Source organism: Vipera berus (assembly GCF_964194415.1).
Source record: "Vipera berus genome assembly, chromosome: 4".
Classification (NCBI taxonomy): Eukaryota; Metazoa; Chordata; class Lepidosauria; order Squamata; family Viperidae; genus Vipera; species Vipera berus.
This window is the reverse complement of record NC_138206.1, coordinates 15,842,697-15,863,865: the sequence shown is the minus strand read 5'-3', so window position 1 is coordinate 15,863,865 and position 21,169 is coordinate 15,842,697. Positions and strand designations below refer to the sequence as shown.

The 21,169-nt window shown below is 39.8% G+C and overlaps 1 protein-coding gene across 1 annotated transcript in view; it reads right to left on the bottom strand.

Moving 5' to 3' along the window:
- ARHGAP42 (Rho GTPase activating protein 42) overlaps positions 1–15,974 on the bottom strand; it is a 164,607-nt gene extending 148,633 nt beyond the window's left edge. The window contains exons 1-2 of the mRNA XM_081327736.1: positions 15,918–15,974; positions 15,313–15,657 (exon numbers count right to left, since the gene is read on the bottom strand). Coding sequence (XP_081183862.1) covers positions 15,313–15,466 — 154 coding nt within the window. The 5' untranslated portion in view covers positions 15,467–15,657; positions 15,918–15,974. The remainder of the gene's footprint in view (positions 1–15,312; positions 15,658–15,917) is intronic.
- Positions 15,975–21,169: the final 5,195 nt, after the last annotated feature.

Here is a 21,169-nt window from a genome sequence, read left to right as displayed (position 1 = left end):
GAGCCAAGGTCGCCTACCCCTGGACTAGATAGAAGACCTCCAAGATCCCTTCCAGTTCTATTCTGAATTTTGAATCTGAATCTCTTTGATTTGGAGATCTTGGTCTTTGATAAACAATTCCTCCAGTCTGCCAATATGAAGGCCACCTGCATTCCAAGGATCTTACAAAACACACACATTCACTTATTAGTGACTCTTCCATTCAACATTTCTGACCCTTGGTTAATAGGAATATGGCACACTCCAGGCTTTTGAGTAGCAGCAACAAATATTGGTCACAATTCTGCTGTGCAGAATCCTCTAACTACGCATACAGTAAAACCTCAATGTTTATGGACCTCAAAGCAACAGACTTTACATCCAACAAAACAAATCCCATTGCAATTTACATCCATGAAGTCATTACACAAAAATGTACATCTTTTGCATCAATCATGGTCATTTGCATAATAATAACATCCCACAACCGTAAATGATGCAAATGACATTGCCACAATGATGTATTCAGACTGGCTAGACTAGACTCTCTGAAATTATAGCCCTCTTCTCCAATTAGTTCATTAAGAGCTTTTACTACAGAGACTTGGAACAACTAATTAGGCTGGATTATTCAAATAAGAGGAGGTGGGCATTTTAACACATGCAGAGTTATTTGTTCCATGTTTTTCTACAGCAGTTGCAACATTTTTTCCCAGTCCAAATTTTAGTGAGGGAAGCTGTGCAAATCAGCAAAATATTCTGCTGTGTTAATGCAACACATCATATGGGTAATCATTAGCCCCTCCTACAGACAAAGCAAGCATCTGCACGTAAACCTGGCTTTGCCCAAAATCACTTTATAATCAGAAAACTAAATTGCTTGCTACAGGATTATGATTTATTTATTATATATATAATTAATTCTCCCTCCATTGCATAGCATAATTTTTTAAATACTATTTCAACTGGAGTAACATCAGGGCATTATTTTGGGAAGGTGACATGTAATATCACCTCTCAGAAACAGACACCTACTAAATTTTAAATTGACAAAACAGACATGCCAGGCCTCTTATTAATCACCATAAAGGTTCCAAGAAATATAAACAGGAAGTGACAGACAGTAACCTCATGTTGAAAGTGAAACACTTTCAGCCATCATTTGGACCCCCAGATGTAGAATAAAAAGCAGATTCACAGTTCAATATATTAGGTCAGACAGTGAGTTATGGAACACACAGACAGCTAAACAAATGGGTACTTCTAAACATACTTTTGAGGGGATTTTTAAAAAATAGTTAAAAAAGTAGAAGTTCTTAGATAAATTAGAAGGCAACAACGCATTTAAGAGTAATAAAAATAATTTAAATAAAACCACCGCTTATTATTGAGGACCCTATAACGTCAGGGCAACACATACATTCCACAAAAGAAGAATATTTCAACTTTACACTCAGAATTTCTCAAAAAGCCCCAAAGGACTCTGTGTGTGTGTGTGTGTGTGTGTGTGTGTGTTTGTGTGTGTGTGTGTGTGAAAGACACAGAAAAACTATGGAATATTGAAAACTTTTTTTAAAAAATCACTCAGATTTAAAGAGTTTTATTGAAGAGAATAGTTGCAGAATACATAAACAGCCTGTGAAACTTCACCGGCACAAAACCTAGTGATCTTTGAATTTACAAAGAAAGAAAGTAAGACAATTTCATAATCTTGTTCATGTCTACTCACCCATTCCACTGAGGTCACTTAGCTTCTCCTAGGAACAGGCAACTTGATGCCCTCCAGATGTTTTAGTTCTCAGCTTCTATCAGCCTCAGCCTGCCTAACCAATGAAAAGGCACTGTGGGAATTGTCATCTGAAACATCTGGAGGCCACCATGATGTTTTCCAGAGCTTAAGTTTATCAAAGATTAGTAGCTATATATGAATCCCTCTACTCTTCCTGAATAGAGGAAATATTAAAGCATTGTTTGCAATGGGTCAAAGAGGAACACAGTCATAAACTTCATTATTTTGCTAAGAAAAATCTCCTTTTTCATATCCTGCTACATACAGTTCCTCTAGGAATTCACCAGACAGGAAAAAATGTAACTGGAACTTCTGGCATGTTGCTTCCTTAATAAGCCAGGATTTGAAGTTGGTATGTTTGGAAATGACAAAATGTGAGCCGGATACAATATTAAGCTCTTTTTTCTGAGTGGTAGATTTCTGGATACTGAAGCTGGTTCCACTGGCAGAAAAGGTTGAAAAATGGTTGGACATATGTTAGCTGGCTCAGGAATTCTGGGAGTTGAAGTCCACGAGTCATAAAAGAGCCGAGGTTGCCTACCCCTGGTCTAGTCATTCTCGAAATTTTATTTAAATGAATTTTATTTATTTACATTCACTAATTTGAGAGTAGAGATTTTTTCCCCTATGTTTCTTCCTAAGACAACACTAAGTATTCTTGTTGCTTGCTCTCCCAATAATTTTGCTATACGAGTCATATATCAATTAGAAATATAGCCAATACCACTGTTAGTAGTTAACTGGTAGTACCATATACAGTGAGTCCTCAATTTATGACCAAAATGGAGCCCCAAATTTCTCTTACTAAGAGAAATATTTAAGTGAGTTTTGCCTCATTTTATGACCTTTCTTGCCACAGTTGTTAAGTGAATCACTGTGGTTGTTAAGTTAGTAACACAGTTGTTAAGTGAATCTGGTTTCCCCATTGACTTTGCTTGTTATAAGGCAGCAAAAGCTGATCACATGACCCCAGGACATGACAACTGCATAAATATGAATCAATTGCCAAGCATCTGAATTTTGATCACATGACCCTGGGATGCTGCAATGGTGGTAAGTGTGAAAAATGGTCATAAGTCACATTTTTCAGTGCCACTGTAACTTTGAACGGTCATTAAACAAACTGATGTAAGTCGAGGACTACCTGTATTTTTTTAAGGAGAACAATAAAATCTTTTAAGTTGAATGTGACTTCTGGTGACGTCAAGAATACCTCTATATTTACTGTTCTTGGTAACAATACAGATCATCATTTATAGAGGTTTTCTCAACAACTCTGTGGTTTATATGTTTTAAATTACAGAATAGCCTTGATTTAAATGTATATGATTTTAGACCATTTTTTTAGTAAAAATTGTATACAAAAGTTGAATGTATGTCCAAATAAAAACACTGGCTTTTCTTTGTAGACTTAAATACGTCTGTGATATAAATCTGATTATTTCCTTCTCTGACTCTTAGTCAGAAGTAGGCAATTTCTTGTCCTTCAAGTGTTTGCAATATAATTCCCATAATTTTCAGAAGTTCTCTATCCAGTTATGATAAAAAATATGATAAACAAATCAAAATAAATAAACCAATTCTTGACCTCCAACTGGTAACATCTTTCACAAGATTATTGTGAAACAGCTTTTACAAAACTACGCCACTATCTTGTAAGCTTGAAAGTCTTTATTCTACGAGCACAGCCTCAGCAGGATGCCCTTTGAACAAAGAAAGAATATCTTCCCAAAATAAATAATTATAATAATAAAAGTTTTTGTCCTTGGTTTAAGCAATCAAAAATAAACTCATGGCACAAAACACAGATAAAGCAGAACATCATTTTGAACACCGAAAGGAAACTGTCTGTTGGAGACAACAATTTCCAGTCTATAAAACCCAAGCAGATAACACACTCATTTTTTCCATTTTAATAAAAGTACAAAATTCATGAAACTAATTTCTTCTGAACTGAAGCAATACGTCTTACTCATCCATTCCCTGATCTAGGGACTGATGGGAAATACTACTTGGAGGAACTGCATTCTATTATTTTTGTGCATCCAAGCAGAAGTCCGACACTTCCATTCTAAGAGCACACAATACAGGATAAAAATTAAAAGGCAGCTTATGAATGTAGGAATACTTCCATTTTCCAGTAATTCCATACAACTTGTCCTATCCCTTCCCCACACTGATTATGCTTTGCATTACAGAAATACAGAATAACAGAGTTGGAAGGGATCTTGGAGGTCTTCTAGTCCAACCCCCTGCTCAAGCAGGAGACCCTTTGCCATTTTAGATTGGCTGCTGCCCAATCTCTTCTTCAAAACCTCCATCCAGTGATGGAGCACCCACAACGTCTGGAGGCAAGCCGTTCTACTGATTGATTGTTCTAACTGTCGGGAAATTTTCCTTTATTTCTAGCTTGCTTTTCTCCTTGATTAGTTTCCATTCGTTGCGCTTTGTTCTGCATTCAGATGCTTTGCAGAATAGGTTGACCCCTCTTCTTTGTGGTAGCCCCTTAGAAACTGGAACACTGCTATCATGTCATTCCTAGTCCTTCTTTTCATTAGACTAGAAATACCCTATTTCTGCAACTGTTCTTCATATGTTTTAGCCTCCAGTCCAATCATGGTTAAAGCCAGGCTTCGCAATAATGCCTCTAGGCTTTTCCAGAGGCCAAGCATTTCAACTAAGGCCACTTATGTCAATCTATCATAGCTGGCTCTGGTTTAATGAAGAGCAGAGAATGGACCTATAAGCCAGGGCTTTTCAATCAGTGGTACGGGTACCACCTGTGATACATTGGCACCTGGTAGGTGGTATGCGACCATCGTAGAAAAGTGGTAGCGGGGAAGGGGAATGAGCTGAACCCGTGGCAGCACCGCACAAGCCTGAGCGAGAGACGGCTGGAGCTGCAGGGCTGTCAGGGCTCAGCGGAAGCGCCAGGATCAGCACTTCTTCAGGGTTGTCAGGGCTCAGCAGAAGCACCAGGATCAGCACCAGGCTCCAGCTGGAGCTCGGCACTGATCCTGGCGCTTCTGAGCCCAGAAGAAGCATCGATCAGCTGGAATGTTGCAGCATCCCCAGGGTCTTGTGATTTACATTCAGATGCTTGGCAACTGATTCATATTTATGATGGTCACAGTGTCCCAGGGTCATGTGAAGTGACCAAAACCTGCTGCAACCACTCAGCAGGGGAGGGAAATAAAAACTAAAAAACCCCACCCCACCCCCACTGCCCCTCCTCAACAGAAATGCTCACAATAGTGAAAACCTCGGACAGGAGGAAGAGGGCTGCTGGACGGGCAGGCAGGTGTCTTGCTCGGCTGTGGCTTGGGGGGCACTTTTTCCAGTGCCATTGTAATTTCGAACAGTCACTAAGCGAACTGTTGTAAGTCGAGGACTACCTGTACTTCATCACTTCCCCCCCCCCTTTTTTGGTCATCAAGTTTTTGACACCTTGCTAGGCGAGTGGTGGTACTCGGATGTTGCCATATCCTAAAAGTGGTACAATGGGTGAAAAGGTTGAAAAGCCCTGCTCTAAGCTACCCCATGTGAACCTTCTAACTTTGCACAGGGTTGCCTAACAAAGTTTTCCCCAACTTGCAAAGTAAATCAGTAAGTTGAGAAGGTCCTCCATCAAAAAGGGAATCACAACAGCTATGGTCCTGTTCAGATGTACCGTAGACAATTAAGGCACACAAACGTATGAGTGGGTTTGCAAGCACAGGTTTGGCCTAAAAGTCCAAAACAGTCCAAAAAGGCACATGACTACTATTTTTCATAGCTGCACTGCCATCATTTTAACATTTACAGCAATCTGTGATTGTATAATGTTAGTGTCATCACAATGGGACTTTTCTTGTTGTTATCTTAAGAAAAGGAGGAACCTCTGGCATATTTCAGGCCTCCAAGCAGATGGACAAATTAAGAAAAAAAATAGCTGCAGTGAAAGAAAAGAGCATTTAGTTAACTTTGAATGTACTAACTTCAAACATCCAAATATTTTCAAGTTCTAGAATACTAGACTTTATTAAAAGAAAGTACTCTATTTACATTACACTTGATCAAATATTTGCTGAAGGAATAAAACCAGCTACTGGCAACGGTTTGCTATTCTGAAATCCTGAGCTATGTAGCTTGGAAAAATACAAGAGTCTCATTTCCCCAAATGGCACTTGAATTCTGAGTAATTGTGAATTCTGCATAGTTTAATTGCTGTATTTACTTTCAATTGCCTTATTCTCGGTGAAGGTGCAATATTTTAAGAAACCTTTTGCCCAATTTATTCATTAAGCTAAGTAAGCTAAGAAGAGGAAGTATAAGTATGTTCTTGCAATGTTTCTGCATGGAATAAAGATTACTTGAGGTTACTTGGAGTAAATAGAGGAGACAAGTATGAAAATTAAAAAGTCAGTGCACACAACATTATTCCAGAGAAGGTGATACAGGTGGTGCTCAACAATCAATTCACTCATGTTCATAATTATAACAGTGCTAAAGAACATGACTTAAATATGACCTCACATATATGACTGTTGCAGTGTCTCTGTAGTCACTTGATCACAATTCAGAAGCTTCGCAACCAGTGTGTTCTTACAGCAGTTACAGAGTCCCAGGATCATGTGACTGCCATTTGCAAGCTTCCCAGACAGCTTCCAACAGCAAAATCAATGGAGGAAGCCAGATTTGCTTAATGACCACAATTCACTTAACGACCATGATGATCTCCTTAACAACCATTGCAAAAAAGGTTATAAAATTGGGCACAACTCACTTAACAATCACTTCCCTTAGCAACGCATGTTCCGGTCCCCATTTGTGGTCATAAGTTGGGGACCACTTGTAAATCAATATTTCCAAAGTCTCCAGCCATCAACCCTGCACGTTTTCGAACCAGAACTCAGCTTGCACCTGGACTCTGAAGAATTTCAAAATGATGGGTACAAAGCTGATCAGCCAAAGAAAACTACGCATTAACAGTATAAGAGGAGAGTGCGGTTTGCGCAATGTGAACTTGAAAGGATTTTGTCTACCACACAAAAACCCGAGCTACTGCCAAAAACCCTCCAGAAGGTAAGTTTCCGCTAAAATTCAGTGGAATTTCTCAGGCCTGGAGAAGAAACCATTTCTCTTCCCCCCCCCCCCGCCTTCCTTTCAAGCAAAGGCCTATCAAAGTAAACAAATTCTGCAGAACCGTGAGAAATATGTGCTTTTTCTAAGCTTGGATTTCAGAGTATTTTTAACTATAGCAAGTGTTAGTATTCAGATGTGAGCTAAAGTTTAAACACAGTGGAATCCATCACTATATTTGGTGCAAGCGAACTGCACCACAATCAACAGTGAGAAGAACAGGCTAAAATTTAGCCTGGGAAAGGAAGAAGCAAATCCACAGGGCATTCTAAATCTCTTAAGCATTTTTAAGCGATTGGAAAACATATACAGGCAAGGAAAAACAGACCACAACCTCTTGTTTTGTCACAAATCTTACTTTGTGACCGGTTTTTTGAATTAACCTTCTTCCACAGAGTTGTTGCAAAGATAAAATAGAGAAACCTTACGTAACTGTACATCACTTAAAGCTCTTTTAGATTAAAAGTGAGATTAAGATAATAGTTTTAGCAGAAGTCTTGCTCAGGAGATATATGGTTTATAATATTCAACATTAACTTAGTACAAAGTAGATTGCTACCTAGTTTACACACACACACACACACACACACACACACAGTACATTGTCAAGTCTACTTAAGACGTAACTGGTTATGTTTTCCAGATTTTTTAAATAAAGTACTAAATTTTTGTCACCCTAAAAGGATCATTTATTCTCACATGTTTATAGAATAATAACCCACTCCATCGGTTGTACAGTGAAGTAGACTAATGTCATGAAAGTTTATATCCATAATAAAAATAATATTTCTCAAACTCTCTTAAGATTCTTTGATGGCTTTGCTGTAGCAGACAGAACTACCCCTCCAGAAACATTCTAAAATATTTTTAGGTCTGATAAAGCAATAATATTTTGCTTTATGTTATTATATCAGAAACTTTAAAGAAATCAAAGCCAGTAAACCATTTTACTGTTTTCTTTTTTTTGAAGGAAACCCTGCCTAATGCTTCAACCTAAGAAAAGATTTTAAACACCTATTTCTTAAAATGCCTCTTATGATATTTCTCAAAATGTGACATTAATACTAATGATAGAATTTTATGGACCATTCATTGTAATCATATGTTCTGATATTAGCCTAAGTAACAGCAAACAACTACAAAGTCCTCTTTTTGTATGTAACCAGGAATGGTTTAAAAGGGGGACGTAGGTATATTTCCCTAAGATCCTACAAATTTAGGGAATGGATCAACAATTCTATTCATGCCACAAACTAATCAATTAAAATATGTCAGTAGTTATCCCAAATATTACATTTTTTGAAGCACGGAAATAAATGTATACCTATAAAGAGATGTATCGGATTGACAGATGGTGCAATTAGAAGAAACCCAAAGTGATAAATAAACTTATTATGTTTTTCCCTCTGAGCTTTCTAACTCATAAAAAGCACCTGATTTTATAGTCTCAATGCAAAGACTTAACTAGATGAATGCTGTGTTATCTGGGACATCCAAGTAAGGTTACCTGATCCTATGAACTAACAGAAAGGTTAAATTTCCTAGAGATGTGCAGTGCTTGTGTATGAGTCCAGGAAAAATAAAAATTGCAAAAACATAGCTGTTTTAAAGAATTGTAGACAATTTCTGTATTTGCAATCTTCCATATATCAAAGCACTTTCCTGAAACTGAGTCCAAAGTGCTTAACAAACCTAAAATTTAGATGAAGACTCATTTTCGCAAGATTTTAATTAATTCCATATATTTAAAAAATTCCAGCTCTTGCTATGTGAACATATAAAGTCAGTTAATCAACTATCTAAGAAAAAAAAACCTGGTCTCTTAATACAGAATCTATATCTAAGCTTAGTAACATACCTCTCAAATGCTTTCTACAGAAGCCACCAATGGCATCACAGATACTATATGGGACCAAGGACCATGGGATCCTAGATACTTTCTAGAGAAAATGAGTAGGGACTTTATTTCCATAAGGATGGGCAATTTTATTGTCAATATGATTATTTATTTGTTTCTAGTCTGTGTGAACATACGTAGACCCTATGCACAAGGATTAAAAGAATTCAAGCCCAAGTCTTAAGTCCAAGTCTTAAAACTATCTTAACAAATTCATTACAACATATCAATTCTCTATGAATTATCACTAAACTGAATTAAAACATGTCATAGAAGTCACCAGACCACAGCCTTAATACTTTCGGCAGCCACGTTCTATCATTTTAGGCATCACAAGATGGCAAATGAGGATAGTCAACCCAGCCAGCATACCAGATTTAGACGACAAACTTTGGGTAAACACTAGATGGCGGCAAAAAGTTAGCTTTATCAATTTCTTTACTGCCAGCTAGTGGTCACTTTTAAGTTTTACAGGATAGACATTTGCTCATAAATTATTTGTGAGCTCCACACAAATTTAAAACCATTGAATAATTATTAACTGTGTGTGTGTGTGTGTGTGTGTGTGTGTGTGTGTGGAGGGGGGGGGAAACAGAGCTGCTTATTTTAGGCTGCTGACAGAACATTTGGGGACCATAACATCTATACAACAAAATAAAGCTTTTGCCCCCCTCCCCTTCACAACAGACTACCAGTACAAGAAAAACAAAGAATGTTTTTTCTTGTTTTCTACTAAGTGTTTCTGTCTCCTGGGCGTATTTTAGATAAGGGTCAAACAGACAACACAGGAAGTTAAAAACCTCCCTACGTTTATTGCACAGGTTAAAAGAAAATGTAAACAGCACTGTGGAAGGGAGACAGCAGCAAACAGAGAGGGGAGTTTAACTAGTCCCCTGTAGTCTAAAAGAAGAATTAATCCCCCCAAGATGATAGCTGTTTTAAAGAAAACCCTCCCAATCTTACTGGGAAATATCCTCTCCATGAGATCATTACTTTGGAAGAAAAGATTTTCAACAGCACTACCACAAGTTGGGCAAAAAAATTGACCTAGATAAATATCAACTGAACACGTCAGCTCAACATTCCTAACTTGAGGCATTAATAACCATGTTCTAATTAGCTTTCTAACTTGCAAGTTGACACTCTCTTTCTCAGAATATGATGCTGGAGAGGGTGGAAGGAAACAGAAGAGCAGGACAGCCAGCACCAACCTAAGATGTACAGAATGACAACAAGGTTGCATCATTGAGAGATCTTAAGGACTATGTTGGGAACAGATTCTTTTGGGGGGAAAAACCCCATAGTTGACCCAGCTTGATGGCACATAGTCAATTATCACATGTGAATTATCTGATGGTTTGTGGTGGTGCCTACATCTATCATAGCAATGCATAGTATTCAATGGACATTTTCTAATACATATACCTACAGGTAATCCTTTTGAGCCCAGAATTTAAATTTAAATTGCTGAGTAAGGCAGTTATTAAGTGAATCATGCGGTTGTTAAGTGAGTCTGTGTCCCCCACCCCAACTGACTTTGCTTATCAAAAGCTCAGTTGTAAATAATGACTTTCCCAGAAAGCTGGGATGCTGCAACCATCATAAATACATCCCGGTTTTCAAACACCTGAAGTTTTAACACTTGACTGTGGGGATGCAGCAGTGATCATAAGTGTGAGAACTGGTCATAAGTCACTTTTTTCCAATACCACTGTAACTTTGAACGGTCATTAAACAAATGGTTGCAAGTCAAGAACTACCTGTACACACAAAAATCATCTGTAATATACAAAGTTTAGGCCTAATCACAATTGCAACAATCCGCACGGCTCATCTTTTTACGAGTTTTAGGGAATCAGTTCTTCAGGCCTTCTCACAGATGTGTCCGATATTAAAATATTAACTCTCCTGGTGCCATCATACGGAATAAAACAGGTCTGTTCTATATAGCTTAGGAAGGGACCAAATCTATATGCATTTCCCTCTATAACATGCTTACTGTTTTCATTTTTTAAGTGTTTTACAATAGTTTGGGCTTCCTTTTAGCTTTTATGATCGCTCTTTTTGCATTTATATAAACCACCCAGAGCTGTTAAGAGAGTGGGTAGCATAAAAAAAAGTTCCTAAATGAGATAAATAAATATACTGGGAAGACAGCCAGGTCTGCTTCCCTAGCGTAATTATGCATTTCTAAAAATGTATTTCTTGCATACAGCGATCACAGCCCCACAGCATCCATGCGCTCTGTCCTATACAGGGAGTGCAGAATTATTAGGCAAGTTGTATTTTTGAGGATTAATTTTATTATTGAACAACAACCATGTTCTCAATGAACCCAAAAAACTCATTAATATCAAAGCTGAATATTTTTGGAAGTAGTTTTTAGTTTGTTTTTAGTTATAGCTATTTTAGGGGGATATCTGTGTGTGCAGGTGACTATTACTGTGCATAATTATTAGGCAACTTAACAAAAAACAAATATATACCCATTTCAATTATTTATTTTTACCAGTGAAACCAATATAACATCTCAACATTCACAAATATACATTTCTGACATTCAAAAACATAACAAAAACAAATCAGTGACCAATATAGCCACCTTTCTTTGCAAGGACACTCAAAAGCCTGCCATCCATGGATTCTGTCAGTGTTTTGATCTGTTCACCATCAACATTGCGTGCAGCAGCAACCACAGCCTCCCAGACACTGTTCAGAGAGGTGTACTGTTTTCCCTCCTTGTAAATCTCACATTTGATGATGGACCACAGGTTCTCAATGGGGTTCAGATCAGGTGAACAAGGAGGCCATGTCATTAGATTTCCTTCTTTTATACCCTTTCTTGCCAGCCACGCTGTGGAGTACTTGGACGCGTGTGATGGAGCATTGTCCTGCATGAAAATCATGTTTTTCTTGAAGGATGCAGACTTCTTCCTGTACCACTGCTTGAAGAAGGTGTCTTCCAGAAACTGGCAGTAGGACTGGGAGTTGAGCTTGACTCCATCCTCAACCCGAAAAGGCCCCACAAGCTCATCTTTGATGATACCAGCCCAAACCAGTACTCCACCTCCACCTTGCTGGCGTCTGAGTCGGACTGGAGCTCTCTGCCCTTTACCAATCCAGCCACGGGCCCATCCATCTGGCCCATCAAGACTCACTCTCATTTCATCAGTCCATAAAACCTTAGAAAAATCAGTCTTGAGATATTTCTTGGCCCAGTCTTGACGTTTCAGCTTGTGTGTCTTGTTCAGTGGTGGTCGTCTTTCAGCCTTTCTTACCTTGGCCATGTCTCTGAGTATTGCACACCTTGTGCTTTTGGGCACTCCAGTGATGTTGCAGCTCTGAAATATGGCCAAACTGGTGGCAAGTGGCATCTTGGCAGCTGCACGCTTGACTTTTCTCAGTTCATGGGCAGTTATTTTGCGCCTTGGTTTCTCCACACGCTTCTTGCGACCCTGTTGACTATTTTGAATGAAACGCTTGATTGTTCGATGATCACGCTTCAGAAGCTTTGCAATTTTAAGAGTGCTGCATCCCTCTGCAAGATATCTCACTATTTTTGACTTTTCTGAGCCTGTCAAGTCCTTCTTTTGACCCATTTTGCCAAAGGAAAGGAAGTTGCCTAATAATTATGCACACCTGATACAGGGTGTTGATGTCATTAGACCACACCCCTTCTCATTACAGAGATGCACATCACCTAATATGCTTAATTGGTAGTAGGCTTTCGAGCCTATACAGCTTGGAGTAAGACAACATGCATAAAGAGGATGATGTGGTCAAAATACTCATTTGCCTAATAATTCTGCACTCCCTGTATGTATCCCCAGCTGAACTTGCTGCCAGAACTCACTCCCAGGTAAAATGGATAACTGAAGCATCATTTAGCAGTCTTCATTTTGGGCTGCTTTTATAGGATGTCCTAAGGGTGGGGAATCTGGTGCCCAACAAAACTGTTACTCTACTCAATTATCCTCACATTGTATTTTGTGGCCATACCATTTAGGATAGTGGGAGTTGCAATGTACCAAAGTTGAAAGTGCCAAAATACTTCTAGCAGTTAGTCCTCAACTTATAAGCTTTCATTTAGTGATTGTTCGAATTTACAATGGCACTGAAAAAGTGACTTATGACCATTTTTCACCCTTATGACCTCTGCAGCATCCCCATAGTCACATGATTAAAATTTGACACTTTGGCAACTGGCTTATATTTATGACAGTTGCAGTGTTCTGGCGTCATTTGATCACTTTTTGTGACCTTCTGACAAGCAAAGTCTATGTGGTATCCAGATTCACTTAACAACCATGTTACTAAATTAACAAGTGCAGTGGTTTCTTTAACAAACGTGGCACGAAAAGTCATAAAATGAGGCAAAATTCACTGTCTTGCTTAGCAACATAAACTTTGGGTTCAATTGTGGTCATAAGTCAAGGAATTGTTTGCAACCCTTGTGGGAAAGGTATTCCATTTGTATTTTACTATGCATCTTGGAAACTTTTTTTTAGTGATTCTCCTCCTCCATTTAGCTGTACATCCACAAACATTCAGGCATCAAAGCAACTAATCCCCAGCTTGAACTTCTTTGAACCTAGCTCATAGGCCGGGGAAAAAATAAACCGAACACACCACCTACCACATGTTTAGTTTCTGAGTAAAGCCACAGACAGTTTCTTAAGATTGTAAACACCTACAAGGGAGGGAAAGTATACAGACCTATGACAATTCAGCCTAAAATTTCCCATTGCTAAGCGAGACGGATGTTAAGTGAGTTTTGCCCCATTTATGAGTTTTCTTGCCACTGTTGTAAAAGGAATTACTGCAGTTAAGTTAGCAAAATGGTTATTAAATGAATCTGGCTCCCCCATTGACTTTGCTTGTCAGATGGTCACAAAAGGTGATCACATGACCCCGGGACACTGCAACCATAATAAATATGAGCCAGTTGCCATCATCTGAATTTTGATCACGTGACCAGGGGGATGCTGCAATGCTGGTAAGTATGAAACGTGGACATGTCACTTCAGTGCTGTTTAGCTTTGAATATGGTCATTAAATGAACCGTTGCAAGTCAAGGACTACCTGCATTTTGGTAGACTGATGTACACATACATACAAACAAACAAACATACATACATACATACATACATACATACATACATACATACATATATATATATATATATATATATATATATATATATATATATATATATATATATATATTAAAAGGTAAAGGTTCCCCCGCACATGTATGTGTGTGTATATGTATATAGGGGCCGGTGCTCATCTCCGTTTCAAAGCCGAAGTGCCAGCGCTTGTCCGAGGACGTCTCCGTGGTCATGTGTGAGTTTTATGAGTTTTCTTGCCACTGTTGTGGCATGACTAGACGCCAAAGGCGCACAGAATGCTGTTACCTTCCCACCGTAGTGGTCCCTATTTTTCTACTTGCATTTTTACATGCTTTCGAACTGCTAGGTTGGCAGAAGCTGGGACGAGTAACAGGTGCTCACTCTGTTACACGGCACTTGGGATTCGACCCGCCAAACGCCGACATATATATATATATATATATATATATATATATATATATATATATATATATATATATATATATATATATATATATATATATATATATATATATATATATATATATATATATATATATATATATATATATATATATATATATATATATATATATATATATATACATACAGTAGGTTTTATCATGCTGTTTTCTGATCTTATGGTTGTAATAAATGTCTTGATTTGATGCAGAATTTTCCCCCCCTCCGATTCTTTCATCAGTGATTGTACTTCCTTTGAAATCCTATTTCAATACTTATGAAAGTAACCAGAAAAGACTAACCACCCCCCCCCCAAAATAATGAACTTTTCTGTTTCTCAATTGAGATCACCCAAGCAATGTTCTACCTGAGAGAAAAACGGGTCATAAGTCACTGTTTTTCCCCCCAACGCCCTTTTTAACTTCAGCCACTAAACGAACTGTTGTAAGTCGAGGACCACCTGCATTTGAGAGGCGCTGGTGTCCTGCCCAGCGTCCTGCACACGTCTGCAAAAGGGGGAAAGTGCAGGGAAATACGATCTCAGAAGTCAGCCCGGGGAGGGGAAGAAAAGAAAAGGAAAAAAAAGCATCTGGACGAAAGCAGAGAAAAGAAATCGAACCTCCGCAAACGCAACGCCGGCGGGACGCTTCGGCTACTCCTTAAGGCACGTCGGCCTTTTTTTTTTCTTTTTTGCACGTGCACACGCGGAAAAGCGCGCGTGGAATGGAATGTGTGAAACCCAGTCCACCCCCGGGTGTTTTTGTTTCCTCCCCCCCTTTTTTCCCCCCTTTTCTTTCTTTTTTTTTTGCTCTCAGCAGGAGAGGAGCCCCTTCCGCCGGGTCCACGGAAACAAAAGAGCGGCCCTTTCCGCCGCCGCGCAGCCCAACTCCAGCGGCGGCTCCCCGATCCCGGCGGCGGCGGCGCCTTCGCCTTCGCCTTGGCCCTTTACTCACTCCGGAGCGCCCCGATGAGGAGGCTGCCGTCCTTGATCAGCTCCTTAATGAACTTGTTGGTCCTCTCCAGCTCCACCTCGTGACATTTCAGCCTCTCCCTGAAATCCGGACTGTCCAAGTAGGAATCGCTGAACTCCAGCGTGGGCAGCCCCATGGCTGCAGCCCCGCCGGCAGAGGAGCAAGAAACCAAGGCAAGGCAAGGCAAGGCAGGCGCCGGGCGCTGGATCTTCCGCCCGCCTTTGCGGGGGTGGTGGTCTCTGCTGGCGAAGCGGCGCGGAGCTGCCCGAAGTCGCTGTCAGCTGCTTACATGGTCCAGCCAGCAGGACATCGCCGGGTCAGAGACGCCTTCCGGCCGATCGCAAAAATAAAATAAAAGAAAATAAAAATTCTCCCTGTTCCCGGCGGAGCTTTTTTCCTGGGCCGGCCGGAGCGACTTCTTCTGCCCGCAGCACGAGCAAGCTGCGCTGGGAGAAGGCAGGGCCCGCTCCGGTCCAATCAGTGCAGTTCCCCCACCCAGGTTTTGGGTGTTTTTTTTTCCCACCCTGCCGGGCCACGCCCCTCCCTCCCTCCCCGTCTCTCCTTTGGGGCTGAAAGGGACCACCCACCTCTGCGAAAAGTTCGCCCGGGGAAACGCGTGGCTGTTTTCTCTGCCCGCTTTCCTCCTCTAAAAGCCTCGTCCGCTATTGCCGCGTCGGAAGCAGGTTGGTTAAAGTGGGGATGACTCATGCTCCAGAGCAGGGGGTCTTCAAACTTGGCCCTTTTATGACTTGTGGACTTCAACTCCCAGAATTCCTCAGCCAGCTTTGCTGGCTGAGGAATTCTGGGAGTTGAAGTCCACAAGTCATAAAAGGGCCAAGTTTGAAGACCCCCTGCTCCAGAGCAATCAAATAATAGAATAAAATCAAACAGCCCCGGCGATTAGAATAGAGAAGCGCAAGCTGAGTTTGACTTTTTTTTATTATTTATTTATTATTTATTTTAATTCCATTTATATCCCGCCCTTCTCCGAAGATTCAGGGCGGCTTACAAGCTTAGTTTAACTTTAGCTTTTCTTTTCTTTCAGCTAAGGATCAGGGTGGAAGGTCAGCTCGCTTTGAGGAGGAATTTCCTTTCCTTCCAAGGTGATTTAATAATGATAATAACCCTGCGTCGCTTAAAGGAGACCTGGGCATTTTATTTTACAGCCCCTAAGCCACATCTTTGGCTGTCCCTTTTGTCTGGCCCACCTGAGGTCAATCGGAAATTAGAAATCAAATGTAAAATAAGGCACATCGTGGTTTCTTACCGGTAGCAGCTAATCAAAACCGTATAATCTACTGCTTTTTATAAAATGATAAAATTAAGATTGAGCAGAATTAAGTAAAACCTATTAGTTCCACCATCTGCAGCACTCTAGGTTTTTTCCTGTAACCCCTTAGGAAAATTAATGTGACTACCCCTGTCTTAAATTGATTGATTGTCCATTAAAGTGTGTTGCTAGGACCCCTGGAGTCCCCCAAAGCCCACTTGGATCAAATCGAAATGAGTCGCTAGCCTATGCTGAAAAATAATACAGTATTAAAACCCCATCAGATGTTTGTGAGAAATGATAGTGGTGATGACTGCATCAATTTGAATTTTTAAAATGCTAAAAATAATGCAAAAGCTCTTTTAGAGTCCTCCATCATTTTTAAAAGTGGGGAGGGGTTCTGAAAGGAAAGAAGAAATTAAATAATTGATAAGCCACTCTTTATTTTAATCTGTATATTTATTTTAATTTATTAGCCACCCAACTTCAGTAGATCCTGGGCAGTGTATAAAGCTGAAAAATATATAAGGAAAAGTTTACAGAATTCAAGTAAAATGCAAAACAACAAATACACACACCTTATTTTTAAGGGCTAAAAGCAAAGCAGTTTATCTTCAGAAGCTTTGTGCAACAACCAGCGAAGGTAGGTCGGTATGATTAAAATTATGATCAAAACTCTGTTTATATCAGGGTTAGATAATAGAGCTATAAGCCACTCGGAGTCACTGATTGAGAGGAACAGCTTTAGAAATTGAATGAATGAATAAATAAAATTTTCCTTGGAATAATGGTTCTCTGTTTCATAATCTTATATACCCAAATCAATTTATTAAAGAAACTGGGTCTTTCCAAGATTAAATTTATCATATCTGGTTTGCATAAATCCAGATAGCCATTAAATGGCAGCAAAATGGTGCAAAACACTAACTCTTTTGTGACATCTACTGGTCAGCCAGATTTGCACTCTAGGTATGTAAATCTACACTAACTAAAACTTTTTTTCTGAGAAAACAATCTGCATGTTGACTACCATTAGTTTTCAAGTATAGTACTGTAAGTTTTAAAGACAAAAAAAATGTAATAATGGTGCTGATAAATTTTTACTGTAATTGGGGGATTGGATCTGTGTTTGGCGCTGTGGGAAGTCCCAACCAAAAAGTCCAAATGATGACTTTAAACCAAGTGGGGATGAAGCAGGTTTACTGCTGTTGGAGCAGCCTTTCTCTAAGCCCAAACCAAGAAATTAGCATAAACAATGAGAGCTAAGACTTCAAAAACGTTACGCCCTGTACACTTAAAGAAAGAAATCAAGGAAATTAGTCCTCGACTTACCACCACAATTGAATCCAAAATTTCCATTGTTAAGCAAGACAGTTAAACAAGTTGTGTCCCATTCTACGATCTTTTTGTCACAGCTGTTAAGGGAATCACTGCAGTTAAGTGAATCAAGCAGTTGTTAAGCAAATCTGACTTCCCCTATTGTCTTTGCTTGTCGGAAGCCGGCTGGGAGGGCTACAGACGGTGATCATGTCAATGCAACTGTCATAAATACATGTCAGTTGCCAAGCCTCTGGATTTTGATCATGTGACCATGAGGATGCTGTGACAGTTGTGTGAAAACTGGTCATGAGTTACTTTTTCCAGTGCCGTTGTAACTTTAAATGGTCACTAAATGAATGATTGTAACTCCAGGATTATCTGCATAGCTCCACTGCAACATTAGGTAGCAGATAGTCCTTAACTTAACATTTACACAGGCGTACACAACCTTCATGCCGCAGGTCACATGCGGCCCTGGACAGCTAATAATGAGTCACCACAAGATCATAAACTTATAACACTATTATGTGATATGTAGTCCAAGACAATTTCTCTTCACTCAGCATGGCCCAGGAAAGCCGAAAGGTTGGATATCAGTGGTGGGATTCAGCCGGTTCGCACCACTTTGGCAGAACTGGTAGCTATTTTTTTGTTGCCCAGGCTCAGAATAGACTTCTGGAAGCAGCATCCACACAGAGAAATGGTTGTTTACATATTTGAATCCCACCACTGTTGGATATCCATGGTTCAGTGATTGTTCGAGGTTATAACGGCACTAAATATAGTGATTTACAACCAGTCCCCACCCTTACAGACAATACAGTTAATTAATATACAGTTAATACGATGTTAACCAATAAGGCTCTGAAGAAATATAATTCAGTTTTACAACTGGGGCTAAGCAGGACAAGATCTGTCAGTTTCCTGGGTGGGTGACTTGATCATATGAGCACCTAGCAGAGAGGGTTGGGGCAGCCACAGTAATGTTGATTGGCTCCAAAATGTTGGCTGTAATGGGAAGTCAGAATCCCCCCCCCCACATACACACACTTTAACATGTATCACATACTCCTAAAATGGGACATGGCTGATCACCCTATCACACCTGCCATTCTAAAGGCAGTGACCATCGCTGAAGACTAAGTTTAATATTCTAAGAGTAAAACAACACAAGAAAAATAAAATCAGGTCATCTCAAATATTTAGGTATGTTGTGGTTAATATTTATTGATTTATTTGTATCCTGCCTTTATTATGTTTACAAACAGCCAAGCCACCACCTTGGCTGTTTGTAAACATAATATCCATCACATCTTCCTCCTCCTATTTTTGCCAACAACAACCCTGTGAGGTAGGTTGGGCTGAGAGAGGGTGATTGGCCCAAAGTCATCCAGTCAGCTTTCATGCGGGACTAGAACTTAAGGCAGAACTAGAACTCAGTCTCCTGCTTTCTAACCTGGTGCCTTAACCATTAGACCAAACTGTCTCTCAAAATATAAGTAAAAATAGCTTGAGAAATGCAAAAAAGGCATCAGAGAAAGTAATGCAACCACACAGCAGAAAAATACAAGGCCTGCCTTTAATAGCCACCACAAGCCTAGCTTTTATATATGAGTCAAAGAACTCCGAAATGGAAGCTTGCCATACCAGCTCTTGCTGAACAACTCCCAACAGGCCTGGCCTGCAGAGCTAGGAAAGAGCGATGCTGGGAGTTGTAGTTCAATTACAGCTGGAAGGCCACAGTAATTTTCAGACTGTGGAAGAGCTCTAATTCCTCCAAACAAATAACGTCTTTCTTAATGAATTTTCCCTGGAAAGGAAAAAAAATAGAAAAAAATTCAAAAGCTTTTCAAATAGAGATCAAAGGAAACTGGATCCCTTGTAACATTATTGGTAATTATGCAATAATGGTCTCATCTGGAATCAAGCTTAGTAGTAAAATTTGTTGAGAACTTCTTAACAGTACCTGGACCGGTGCTTCTTTCTCTGAAGAAAATTTATTCATCCCTTTTGATTTCTTCTCATAGTTCTTAGATGTTCAGCAACTGGTGGAGATATTTTAAGGACAGTCCCTTTTCACAAGGTCCCACAGTGTAGAGGTGAGCCATAATCTCTCCAATATCAATCTTTATTCTATAAGGATTCAGTTTGTCCTCAACTTATAACCATGTTTAACAATTGTTTAAATGTGCAATGGCACTAAAAAGTGATTTAAGACCAGACCTCACACAACTGTCACAGTATCCCCATGGTCATGTGATCAAAATTTCGGTGCTTGGCAACTGACATGTATTTACTAAAGTTGCAATGTCCTGGGATCATGTGATCACCATTTGTGATCTTCCAGCTGGCTTCCAACAAGCAAAATCATTGGGGGGGGGGAACTGGATTTGCTTAATGACCATAATATTCACTTAATGAATGCAGTGATTCACTTAACAACCATAGCAAAAAAAGTCATAAATTCAGATGTTATTCACTTAACAACTGCTTTGCTTAGCAGTGGAAATCCTGGTCCCAACTGTGAGCTACCTGTACAGGTAGTCTTCAACTTACAACCACAAATGGGACTGGAATTCTGGTTGTAAGTAGTCAAAGTTGTAAACCAAGGCACCATGTGATGGGATCAGATTTTTTTCGATGGTGTTTTATGGTGGTTAATAAGCAGATCTCACAGTCATACATATATTTTTAGGAATCACCTGCTGCCAGTGTCAACTTCCCTCCGTCCAGTGCGCTCCCACAGAGAGGGCCTCCTAAGGGTTCCGCCGTTCGGAGAATGCCGTCTGGTGGCTCCCAGAGGGAGGGCGTTCTCTGTGGCCGCGCCTGACCTATGGAACCATTTACCGGTTGAGCTCCGGATGGCTCCCGACCTTCGCTCCTTCCGACGCGACCTAAAAACACATCTGTTTGAGCAATCCGGTCTGGTCTGACGGGTTCTGTTGTAATTATTGTTTTAAGGTAACTTATCTTCTACATTAATGTTTTCAATATCTGTATTTGTGCATTTGATATTTATGTCACTGTTCACCGCCCTGAGTCCTTAGGGAGAAGGGCGGTATACAAATCAAATAAATAAAATAAATAAATAAGTCGAGTCCACTTCCTGGATGGGCATTTTTTGTTGTTATTAAATGACTAGTCGTAAATTGAGGACTACCTGTACTTCATAGGATGATGTAACATTGTTCAGAGAGGGTGGCTTTTTTTGGCAACTCAAACATAAGAAATTCAGGAATACAAGAGCTG